At 39.5% G+C, this 12,350-nt stretch overlaps 1 protein-coding gene across 1 annotated transcript in view; it reads right to left on the bottom strand.

The window, feature by feature from the left end:
* Window positions 1–12,350, bottom strand: part of LOC102765408 (coagulation factor XI) — a 21,804-nt gene that overhangs the window by 4,168 nt on the left and 5,286 nt on the right. Inside the window, 10 exon segments of the mRNA XM_006779344.2 lie at window positions 1,221–1,368; window positions 3,360–3,408; window positions 3,410–3,506; window positions 7,039–7,051; window positions 7,053–7,146; window positions 7,472–7,640; window positions 7,743–7,852; window positions 10,073–10,229; window positions 10,232–10,258; window positions 11,067–11,176. Of these exon segments, the coding sequence (XP_006779407.1) occupies window positions 1,221–1,368; window positions 3,360–3,408; window positions 3,410–3,506; window positions 7,039–7,051; window positions 7,053–7,146; window positions 7,472–7,640; window positions 7,743–7,852; window positions 10,073–10,229; window positions 10,232–10,258; window positions 11,067–11,176 (974 nt within the window).

Raw genomic sequence — 12,350 nt, 5'->3', positions numbered from 1 at the left:
CCCCAAGTACCTGAAGAGGACATTCTTGGTGCACCCCCTTGTGGTCTTTGTGCACAGTCTTGTTGTAGTTAAGCCTTGATTGTTGTAGTTAACACTGGAAGGGATTTGACCTCCAGGCCAACTGGCTGTTGGGAGTGTATTTTTCTTCTTCTTCTTTTCTTCCATAGTCAAAGGCATTTGCTTGTTGGTTTGTTTTAAATACTGCAATGTGATCTTAGCAATATTCTGAGTAATCAAGAGAGAAGGTTCAGTTCACACGTCCATCAGGGCAAGTGTGGGGGTGAGGAGTGACCGGAAGGCTGGGGGGTGGGTGTGGTGAAAAGGTGGGGAGGAAACACAAACACTTAGAGGAAACCACAAAGACATGGCAAGCAGGAGCCCCGATCCACGTGACTCAGCAAGATGGCAAGTGACAAGGATGGGTTAGAGGCATGCAGGTAAGCAGTCCACTGCAGTCCTCTGCAGTCCTCAGGGTGTCTGGGGCAGTCACCTTGGTACACAGCCCCCACTGCGAACCCACTGTTGGGGGCTCTCAATAGCTAGTCACTACAGGGAAGTGACATCCCAAAGCTGGGGGACTAGATCGATATTTACAACAATCATATTTGAAAAGTCAAACAAAATCAAATTGAAGCTGCTGGCGGTCAATTCCAGCATGTCATAATTTCAAGAGTTTCATCAAAAGGTTGATGAGACTTGGGGACTCAACAGGGTTGAGTCACACATGTAGTCACCTGTTGAGAATGGGTAAAGGCATTGCCCCAAACCTGAATAGGATAATACATTAAACTGTTTGCTGCTGCCAGACAGTTAAAGGGCATCTTAATCTACATGTTATTGCCTCCTACTGGCCAAACATTTAAACAGCCGTAGGTTAATTCCCCCATTCTGACAATGGGCTCTGTACCAAACCCTGATCCTTTGAAGTGTATATCCCTGCCTTGCCTCAGGACAAGTTGTGTTAATAAAAAGCATGGGGTCCTGGGGAGGAGAGAACCTAAGGCCTTAGACTTAAGAACTTAGATCTTAGCTCCTTTAGCTAAGCTCCTCTGACCCCCCAATGCCTTTCAAAATTATAACTCTTCTCAGGGCTCTTCATTAGTCTCTGGATTCCTATTGAATCTATGCACAGCCTTCTCCAGATTCCTGAACCCTTCTTGATGCTGGGACAAGAACCCCAGCAGAAGCAGTCGAGTTGATTTCATATTTTCAGATAGTACCTGCTCTCGAAATGTGCTTAATCACATTATAAATTAAGTGAATGCTGTCTAGATGCTGCGGTTTGAAATGTAGGTTAAAAGTGACATCTAGTGGGAAGGTGGAGAATTGAGTTGAAAATGTTGACAAGCTGATTTTTCTTTCTTCCTCCTGTAAAAACAATGACATTGTGTTACATTACAATGGGAGTAATCATACCTTATCTTACACTGCTCTCTCCCAATAAAAATTAAAATTAGTACCTGGGAAAACAAAACAAAATAAAAAAATACCAAAGCATAAAATTTCAGTCAGATGAAAAGCTTTTCTTATTGTTGAGTATTCAACAATATGTGGGCAGTTAAATTACATTTTATTAGCATAAAGTTGCATTGCATTCTCCCGACATGATAATCTAACTCAATTTCTTAAATAAGTACCACAAAAAATTCATGTTTGGATATTTCTACACAATTTTAAATATATGTAAGAGTTCATGTTTACATTCTGATTTGATATACTGGTCAACATAATCTTTGGAGAAATATGTAACTTCCAGGTTGCCACTAGAACTATAAATAGGAAAAAAGTACTTTAACTTTTCTCACAAGGTAACTTCTCTTGAACAATGAGTTAAGTTTCTCCTTTGATATATTTAGATTATACAAGACTATGTGGCTTTCTTATACTTACAATAACTTCATAAAACAATGCTTTAAAAAACCTCACTCACACTTCTGCACAATTTAGGCTCTATTTTACAAAAAATAGAGTGTCATTATACTTTGTGTTAAGAACTCATTTTTTTTGGTTGATTTTTCTTTGTTAAATGGTATTTAAATATATAAAATAAATATCAAAAATATAAGTCTTTGTTTTACTATGGTTGCAAATATCAAAAAATTTCTATATGCGACACGGCACCAGAGTTAAGTTAGGGTTTTTCAAAATGCTGACACGCCGAGCTCAAAAGGTTCGCCATCACTGATCTAGAGGGTCCTGGGTGGCAATTACTTATATTAAACATGAAAAGTGACTTAAAAAACCTCACACTTCTGCACAATTTAGGCTCTATTTTACAAAAAATAGAGTGTCATTATACTTTGTGTTAAGAACTCATTTTTTTTGGTTGATTTTTCTTTGTTAAATGGTATTTAAATATATAAAATAAATATCAAAAATATAAGTCTTTGTTTTACTATGGTTGCAAATATCAAAAAATTTCTATATGCGACACGGCACCAGAGTTAAGTTAGGGTTTTTCAAAATGCTGACACGCCGAGCTCAAAAGGTTCGCCATCACTGATCTAGAGGGTCCTGGGTGGCAATTACTTATATTAAACATGAAAAGTGAATGAATTCTCTTTTTATCCTTACACACACACACCACAAAGTGTTCTGAGTTTTAGTCTCAATCCTGCCATTGACTAGCTGTGACCCTGAGAAATTCACCCCATTTCTCATATGTAAAAGGTAAAGAAGACGATTGTCCTCAAATGTATCTTTGAGCTATCATGTGAGTATAATCTGTATATTTATAAAACAAACAAAAGCCCCAAACCATGTTTGTAAACAACTCAGAGGATCCTGAAATGCAAAGAGGATAGTGGCCAACTAAAGGTCCCTGGGATACACTTACGCTCTCAACAGAGCTTTTTACATTTGGCCAATACTGACAGTGACCTAAGTAGGGAACCCAATCTGAGAAAGCATGAGAAACTCTTCTTCTGTATCTGGGAACACACACACACCCACACACACACACACATACACACACAGTGAGCCAGAGGGCGAGAGAGAGAGAGAGAGAGTTTTCTGTGAGTTTAGTTCTGGACTCAGTGCCCAGGGCCATACACAGAGATGATGAGCTCTTATGAGAAATAATAAAAACTTCTCTGGGGAAGTGTGTATATTTAAACGGGAAAGTGGGATAGTACACGAACAGCTATGTTTCTACAACTATTCTCATGCTGGTAGACCATGAGTGGCTCTTCCTTTTGGCTTTTTTGCACTAACGATAGAAAATTAAGTTAGCAAGTAGAAGAGTTTACATTTTTAAAATGTGCTGAAATATTAATGGTAGAGTTCATATATGTGTGGCAGTGATGAATCAGTGAAAACAGTGACAGTATTGATCCTTGAAACAATGAGCATCTGTTAACCCCTAATATCCAGTGGGGCCCAATGATGGAGCCTCCACACAGGTGTCTGGGTGGATGCAGAGATGTGCAGAGTTACCTGCCAGGGCCACTCACCCTGAGTAGACTCCATTCCTCTAGCAATGCTGACCTTGATTTTGGTTGTGCATTCTACAACAGAAGGATTGCAGTGAGTAGTTTCCTAAATCTTCATTTTCTATCAGTAGTTATGGTCCTTCAGGCACAAAAGGAAGAAACTTTCCCTCTATCCAGTCATTTACCATGACACTGAAGAAATGTTATCATCAAGTTTGCAAAGTAAAACATGCACATAAAAAAATGAATAAGTCACCTGGTCATTATATGCCCCTAAGGAATCCATCATCTGCTACTAAGAGGCAATCTTATCCTCCCTCTAATGATATCCCCAATTGTTCTTGTTTTTTAAAATATATTTTTATTGATTTCACTAGAGGCCCAGTGCATGAAAATTCATGCACTTGGGAGGAAGAGGGGATACCTCAACCCAGCCTGCTCCCTCTCACAATCCTAGTCCTGGCCTGAGATCAGGGCCTATAGGGACTTTCCTTCCCTGGGCTGCAGGCAGCTGGCCCCAACCCCACTGCTGCCACTGCTTGCCATCTGTGCAATGCTGCTTCCCCGCTGCTACCAGTGGCCTCCCTTTGCAAGCAACAGGCATGGGGTGCGATGGCTTGGCTAGCCTGGGCCTCCCTCTTTCTTTGCTTGGGGGTGTGGTCAGCCTGGAAAGGGGCTGTCTGCCTACTGATCACCCCTAACTGCTGTCTGCCTGCCTGATCACCCCTAACCACTCTGTCTGCCTGCCCCTAAATACTTGCTTGGGGGCAGGGCGAGGTGTCATCTGCATACCTGATTGCCCTTAAATGCTGGCCTGCCTACCTGATTGCCTGTAACCACTTGTCTGCCTACCTGATCACCCCTAACCACTGGTCTGCCTACCTGATCACCCCTAACCACTCTGCCTGACTGCCTGATCACCCCTAACTGCTTGTTTAGGGGCGGGGCTAGCCCGGGAGTGGCTGTGGTGGTTCTGGTCTCTGGTCATTCCAGTCGTTATGCTTATGGTGGCTGGCCTTTTATTATATAGGATAGAGGAAAGGAGAGGGAGAGAGAGAGATAGAAACATCAGCAATGAGAGAGAATCATTGACTGAATGCCTCCTACATGCACCCTACTGTGGGTGGAGCCCACATCCCAATCAAACCCTGACCTTCCGGTTCATAGATCGATGCTCATGAACCACTGAGCCATGCCAAGTGGGCCCTGGTTGTTCTTTTAAATTAATCAGTTGCTTGTCACGTGTCCCTCCCAGATCAATAACATCACCTGGGAATTTGTTAGAAATGCAATTTCTTGAGTCCCAACTCAGACCCAGTGATCAGAATTTCTAGTGGTGGAACCCAGTAATCTGACTTTTAATCAGCTTCGCTAAAGTTTGAGAACTACTGCTATAATAAAAAGTTGAGCAGCCCCCACTCAGTATGTCCAGTTCTCCCCCATTCTCTCCCCCTTGGGCTGACCTTTGGTCCATCACTCCTATTCCAACCTGGGATGCTTTCCTGTTTGTGAGCTGCTTCTGCCCTTTGGCCTTGTTGACAGTTTGGGGATATCTGATGCAACTCTTGATACCTTTCAGGGACTTTGATTCAGAGTTATCCCCTGTGTTTCTTTCCTGTCTTGGATGCCTCAAGCAGGAGAATCCATTCTATTTCTACGTCCTGAGATGCCAAACACCAGACCCTACCCTCCTGGTTGGAGGCTTGGGCAAATCTGCTCCAATAACCTACATAGAATGGGAGTGAGAACCTCATAAACAACATTTTTCTAGAGCAGTGCTTTTTGTCTCAGTGGGTATATGGGTCACCTGGTTGTTGTTATTTTTTAAATGCAGATCTCGATTCTGTGTCTAGCATTATATTTTGTGTTAAGAAATATTTCCTTGGATGGCAATTTTTCTGTATCTTCAGAAAGTTTAGTTGTATTATAGATCAATGACACTACAAGACATAATAAATATCTTGAGTAGACATTTCCGTTCATATTAGGATACTATTTCATCTAATAGAGTGCAGCAAAATCTAATTATCTTGTGCTGCTTCATTCAGAAGGTCCATTAAGAAGACATAAAGTTTTATTTTCCCTTATCTTACATTTTCTGCTTTAGCTATCAATTACACCTGATACATTCTGTAACCTTTACAGAATAGAGTTCATATTGTCAACAGAGAAGAACATAATGAAGGAAGGAGGGTGCAGAATGGATTCTGCAATTTAAGGCATAAGTGCTGGTTCCTATTTTATAAACTATGTCGACTTCACTAACAACATAATTTGCTATGTCCCTTTTAATGCTTGGTTAAACTAAAATAACAGAACTATAAATACTCCTTCTTCTCTTTGGTAAACTTATTGTGAGGAAAACAGGGAATGTATGAGATATAACTGCCTTGACTGACTGTAAAGAAGAAGGAGACATCCAAAGATTCCCATGAGGGCCCCTGGACATTAAATAATAAAAGCCTTAAATCACGTGATTTTATGTAAATCAATAAATCCTAAAGGTATAATAGGGTGCGATGGTATTTTAAGGAGTGTGTGTGTTACACTTTTTCCTGCTGGCGATTTTATCTTTTAGGTTAGCAATTTTTAATTAACGTGCTGCAAGAACTTCTAAAACATGCAAGAGCTGACTATTTAGTCAGAGGTACTGATCTCTTTTTCCTTAGATTATAAAAAAAATGATAACAGTCAACACAACAACACCCGTTGTGAATGAATCAAAATTGTACCTATTTTTTGTCAAATCAGCAAAATTTTTTATTTTTTATTTTTATTTTATTTTATTTTTATTTTTGGTGTGGGGCAGAATTTTGGTAATTCGTTTATGTGTGCCACGAGATGGAAAAGCCTGACAATCACTGGCTTAGATAATCCTGTTTGCCTACAAACCATTTCTTGCTATTATTCTCAGAATTGGCCACTGGGCTGGAAACACTGCTGATCAGAGTTTTACTCTAATTTTTATGTTATAAGTCTTGTTTAATCTAGACAAATCTTTTATTTCCACTCCCTATGACAAATTAATGTTTTTCCAGTAATTTTTGTGAGTATTCATAAGTATGCAGAACCTGAAATAATGAGAGCCCCTGAAAGGGAGCTACTTGAGTATTTCTTGAATAGATTCCTAATTTTTCAAACATGTGATGGTTGTTTATGTTTCAATTAAAGATCAAGTAATGGCCAATGGGAAGAAAATGAATAATTTGATTAACCAAGATGCTGGCTGATATTTCAATTAAAAAGGATAATAAGAAAGATAATTGGCCTCAATAACAAAAAATCAGACATGAAAGTGTTGGCCTGTCACGAGTCTCACCATGAAATACGAGTTGCATAAATGCAGCAAATTTTTTATTTTTATTTTATTTTACTAGGCAATGCATCCAATTACTACTAGGCAATGCAAGTTAGTCAAGGCCCATTGTTTACGGTTCAAACATGGTCAGCATGAGTGATAGAAGTGAAAATAACAGGTCATTGTAAATTGGTGTTTTTCTTACTAATTTTAATCCTCCTGTGACTATTATTGACTCTCTTTGTCATGATATAGTAAGTATAGAATAGCTCCTTCGGATGTATTTTTTTCAAGTGATGTGAAACTCACCATTATCAATCTTAACATAACCTTAATGTATATGCAGAGATGCCTCCTGTCCTATGAAGTATTTTAGTTGGAGATCCATTTGAAGAAATTTTTAAGTAACATTTACCCCTGCAGGTTGGAAACAAAATGCTATAAACATGATGCTCCTCCCAAAGAGATGGGATGGAGCAATGATGGTACCTGTTTGTGTCTTACTTCCCTCCATGGTCAGATTCTTTTTAAAAAAAAATATATATATTTTATTGATTTTTACAGAGAGGAAGGGAGAGAGAGATAGAGAGTTAGAAACATCGATGAGAGAGAAACATCGATCAGCTGCCTCCTGCACATCCCCTTCTGGGGATGTGTCCACAACCCAGGTACATGCCCTTGACCGGAATCGAGCCTGGGACCTTTCAGTTCGCAGGCCGACGCTCTATCCACTGAGCCAAACCCGTTTTGGCCATGGTCAGATTCTTGAGGCGGAAAATAGGTAAGAAAAATTTGGCAGCGGATGGTGTCGGTACACATTCTCTGGCAGGCTCCATGTCCTCTTACATCAATAGCATCCAGTTCTTCTCCCAAGAAATCAGTGTCATGGTAAAATGGAGTGTGGCAGAACACTGGACAGCAAATCACACAGCAGAGACACACAACCTTAGCTCCCATCAGTCTCCTCAGAAAAAAACTGATCTCAACCAGAAGAAAGTGTTTTCATTGTTTACCTGGGATGCTGTGCCTGCAGCTTTGTGGACTGAAACCAGAAATAGCTCTGTTCTTTTTAGTGGGTGTCCTTGGTAACCTGCTTTTAGATGTTTTAAGAAGACAAAGATTTCTAACGGTCAAAAAGGGAAATATACATGAATCATATAGAACTTATTAAAGAAAAATAACATTTTCGCAGCACATAGGTAAGTCAATTCATGTTGACATTTAATTGAGATCATTTCCTGTTTTGAAACTACTCTTCATAAATCACTGAGTCAGACCCCAGGAGCCACAGGTTGGAGATGAGTCTCCAAAACAGAACCACCTGCCTCCATAAAAAATGTGTGAGCTTGTTCTCTTGTCAGTGTTCCTAGCATCTTCCTTCTTTCTTTCCTTTCCTTCAGTGCTCCCAGCCTATCTCAAAGAAGCAAGAATTTTCATGCTACCTAGAAATCTGCCACCCTGAGCTGCTGCCAGCTTAGACAGGGAAGAGTGGAACCCACCGCTGGCTTCACATCTAAGCAGCACCTTCCTGAAAGAAGTAACTTTTCCTAATTAGCACAAAATCACAGTCCAGAGCAGTGATGTCCAATAGCATTTTCTTCATTGATGCCACCCAATACAATGGCCACTAATCACCTGTGACTATTGACCACTGAAAATGTGGCTAGTACAGCTAAGAAAATGAATACATACTTAGTTTTATTTCATCTTAATTAATTTAAATGTAAACAGCCAAGTCTTGGCTTGTAGCACCCATAATTCTCTGACACCCTGTTTTGAGGGTCAAATATGTTATTTCTCTCATAGGTATTGATTGGGAATTTTATAAATAAAATTTTAAAAGGACCAGTGATTACACAAAATAACACACTGCAAAGGTATTTTGAAACTTACTATGTTCCAAGACTTGCTCTTTGAACCTCCTTTCTTCTCTACCAGCTGTTTGCTGGTGTCACCCAAACACAGATCTAGAGTGTAAATGTATCTTCTTAATCCCAGAATTCCATTTCTAATTCCAATTCAACATTTCTCATTGAGCATCTAATAAATATCTCTCCTCTCTTTAAATCAGATCCTGGAAACATCTTCCACATCTCAGTCATTGGCATCTCCATCTTTTCAATTCTGTGGGGCCAAATCTTGAAGCTATCACTGACATTTTCTTTGACAATATACCCCAATGTGATTACTTCCCTATAATTTCCACGCTGGTCCCAATAGGGAGGGGCTTTTGTTTGTTTGTTTGTTTGTTTGTTTTTTGTGGTTTTTTTAAAATATATTTTATTGATTTCTTACAGAGAGGAAGGGAGAGAGATAGAGAGTTAGAAACATCGATGAGAGAGAAACATCGATCAGCCGCCGATCGGAACCCAGGCACATGCCCTCGACCAGAATCGAACCTGGGACCCTTCAGTCCGAAAGCCAACGCTCCATCCGCTGAGCCAAACCGGTTTTGGCTGTTTGTTTGTTTTTATCTATTTAGTTCCCTGGTGTCGAGAACAGTGCCTTGTATATAGTAGGCACCAAATAAATTGTATTGTTTGTTAAGTCAGTGAAAGTAACATATATTTTCATATGATAGAACAAGCATTTCTGAAATTACAGCCTCACTCATTGGAAAACCACCTTGCTTGATGGACAAGGAACTCTAGGGCTTCCCTTAGCTTTATTGCTCTGGGGAGCACTCTCCCCCAAAATGAGCAGCTGAGTCAAACGAATGTTAAGGGCCCTGAGAATTCTAATGTAGATAATACATACATTCCAGATTTTGAAACAGATTTAATCTTAAGGTTTTTTGGGTTTTTTTTTTTTTTTTAGTGAATCTTGTCAATGAGGGGCAAGACCTCAGCAAGTGTTCCTTTAAGGATCAAAGAAATTTCCCACACTTCATTATGGCTTCCCATGTTCATATCTCTCAGTAGGGGGGATATTCTCAAACCTCCCTACACCCCCACCCCCTCTCCCATTGATATAGGCCATCATTTCCACCTCTCTCCACTTTGGATTTGACATTTCACTGATATTTCCAGGTCTTTTTGCTCCAGGCTCAATGATCTTAAACCAGGCATTGAACTAAGCTGCCTCTGAGTGGCCATCCTTATATTCTTCTTTCCATTCAGAACTAGGCAGCTCTCCCTTTGCCAAAGATAGAGACCTCCCTAAGCTAAAGAAAACCAAGGATTCTTGGTAGTACTGGGTTTGTGGGCAGTAGCTAGGGAACAGAAAGGGAGAGGGTGAGGAATTCTATGCAAGTTTTATCTACTTTTCCAGATATTTTGACTAGATTTGTAGTTGCTCAGAATTTTTAATGGGGCATTTTGATCAGTTGTTTTTAAAAGGTAACACATGAGTCTTACTCATAACTCCTTATCTTTCAGATTCCTTTGGTGATTCTTGAGAAAAGAAGGTAAGAAACAAACAACTGGGATGGTGAGTACAAATGCTGAGACAGCCGAAGGCATCGAGAGCCATGACACTGTCGATGTTACTGTCTGCAAACCTGTACTGGGGAAAATGTCCCGAATACAAGCTGTATAGCAGAAGAAACCATATTTAGGGAATCAATTCACCAGTAGAATCTGTAAAATCTCAGTCATAGTATTTGTAAATTCCATATAAAAGAGTTTGCTGGGATATGAGGAAGAAATGAATAGGTGGAACACAGAAGAGTTTTAGGGCAGTAAAATGCTCTGTATGACACTACAATGAAGGAGGCATGTCCTTATACATTTGTTCAAGCCCACCGCATGTACAGCCCCAAGAACGAATCATAATGTAAACTATGGACTTTGCGTGATTATGATGTTCCAATGCAGGTTGATCAATTGTAAGAAATGCACTGCTCTGGTGGGAGATGTTGATAATGGGGAGTGGGTATGGTGGGGGGGTGGTAGAGAGTATACGGGAAACCTTTACACCTTGCCCTCAATTTTGCTGTGAACCTAAGATCACTCTAAAGAAATAACGTCTTAATAATAATTTTTAAAAGCTCATTTGTCTCAAAATCTTTCAAAAATTTTTATATTAGGAACACCAGAGTGATTATCTTTTAAGCTTAAATTCAAATATAAATTCTAATTATATAGGACATAATAAAATTTTTCACATGAAGAAGATAACATACCATTGGTCCATTTCATCAGTGAACATAAAATGGGTGCCATCAGACCTACCATCCGCAACTCTTTTTTTGTTTTGTTTTGTTTTATTTTTTTAGTTTTATTGCTGAAAGTATTACAAAGGGTATTACATATGTCTCCTTTTTTCCCCCCACCCTTGACAATCCCCTGATTCTTACTTAATGGTTCAGTTACCTCGTTAAGGAAATCATAGTTTACCCAGGTGAGAAAGTACACAGGATTTCAGTGAAAATCTAGACACCACTTCACTGAGCTTCATTATTCTGGTTGGTGTCCCCGTTTGGGTATTCTTCAAAAGACAGATGTTACTGAAAATAAAACAAAAATGGGAAAATATTTTATTCTTTCAAATGCAACTAAGAAAACTATCAGATGATGAGGCATTCCCACTTGGAGACTGCCTGAGCCCTTCAGCGAAGGAATTACTCTGAAAAGCACTGTTCTGCAGTCTGGACAGCTGGGTGGCGTCCCCACTCTGCCAAGACCTGGTGGATCTGTGAATTTTGCTGATGTGAATTTTCATCAGTAAAATGACAACGTGAGAGAGGGGTGAGATGATAATGGGGATGTAGAAATTAATGACGTCTCTTTTTTGTAATGCCTGGCAACTCCCAATTCCCTTGCTTATTCACACTGTGTTAAGTCTTGGATGTAAAATATGTAAGAAGATGTAGTTTCAGGTAAGCTAAAGACAAAAACACTTAAATATTAAAGATGAACACTTAATGATTAATTTGGGAGGGGTTGTTTTGTTTTGTCATTGTTTTTGAAATAAATCTTTGATACTTTGTTTGTTTTCTACTATTCTGATTTTTGTGAATGGAGAGAGCAGAAAGTTAAAATCCAAATGCTAGTCATTTGAACTTATTTCCCCATTTCCATTGGATTTTATATAGTTATAGTTGATTATACAAATCTAGAACATCTCAACTTATTTCTAAATATAAAAGTCATATTTCTCCTACCTTTTTAAAAAAGAGAGAACACAGATTAATCATTAGAGATCAAATTATTTTACATTCTAATGTAATACATTTATCCCTAAACTATTTCAAAATCCAGTAAGAGGCAGGTTAACACATTCTACATGGACTTTGGTTATTTTGTCTTCAGTAGGAAACTGTTTTTTGGAGAACTACAAGCAGTTTTGCTTTGTTTTAAATATAGGTTCAGACTATAGCCTCCTTTAGGCTGGGAATGGAATAGACAGGCCAATTTTAACTGTTTCAAATTTGCCAGTTTAAAAAGGTGGGACTTTGCATGAAGAAAACTATAAATATTTATTATAGAAACTAGAGGCCCGGTGCACAAAAATTTGTGCACTCGGTGGGGGAGGAGGGGTCCCTCAGCCTGGCCTGTGCCCTCTCGCAGTCTGGGAACACTCGGGAGATAACGACCTGCTGACTTAGGCCTAATCCCGGGTGGCAGAGGGCAGGCCCAATCCCTGGGTGCAGCCCCAGGTCGGGCTCAGAGAAGGGCCAA

Source organism: Myotis davidii, unplaced genomic scaffold (assembly GCF_000327345.1).
Source record: "Myotis davidii unplaced genomic scaffold, ASM32734v1 scaffold1040, whole genome shotgun sequence".
Classification (NCBI taxonomy): Eukaryota; Metazoa; Chordata; class Mammalia; order Chiroptera; family Vespertilionidae; genus Myotis; species Myotis davidii.
This window is presented reverse-complemented; position numbering and strand designations above follow the sequence as displayed.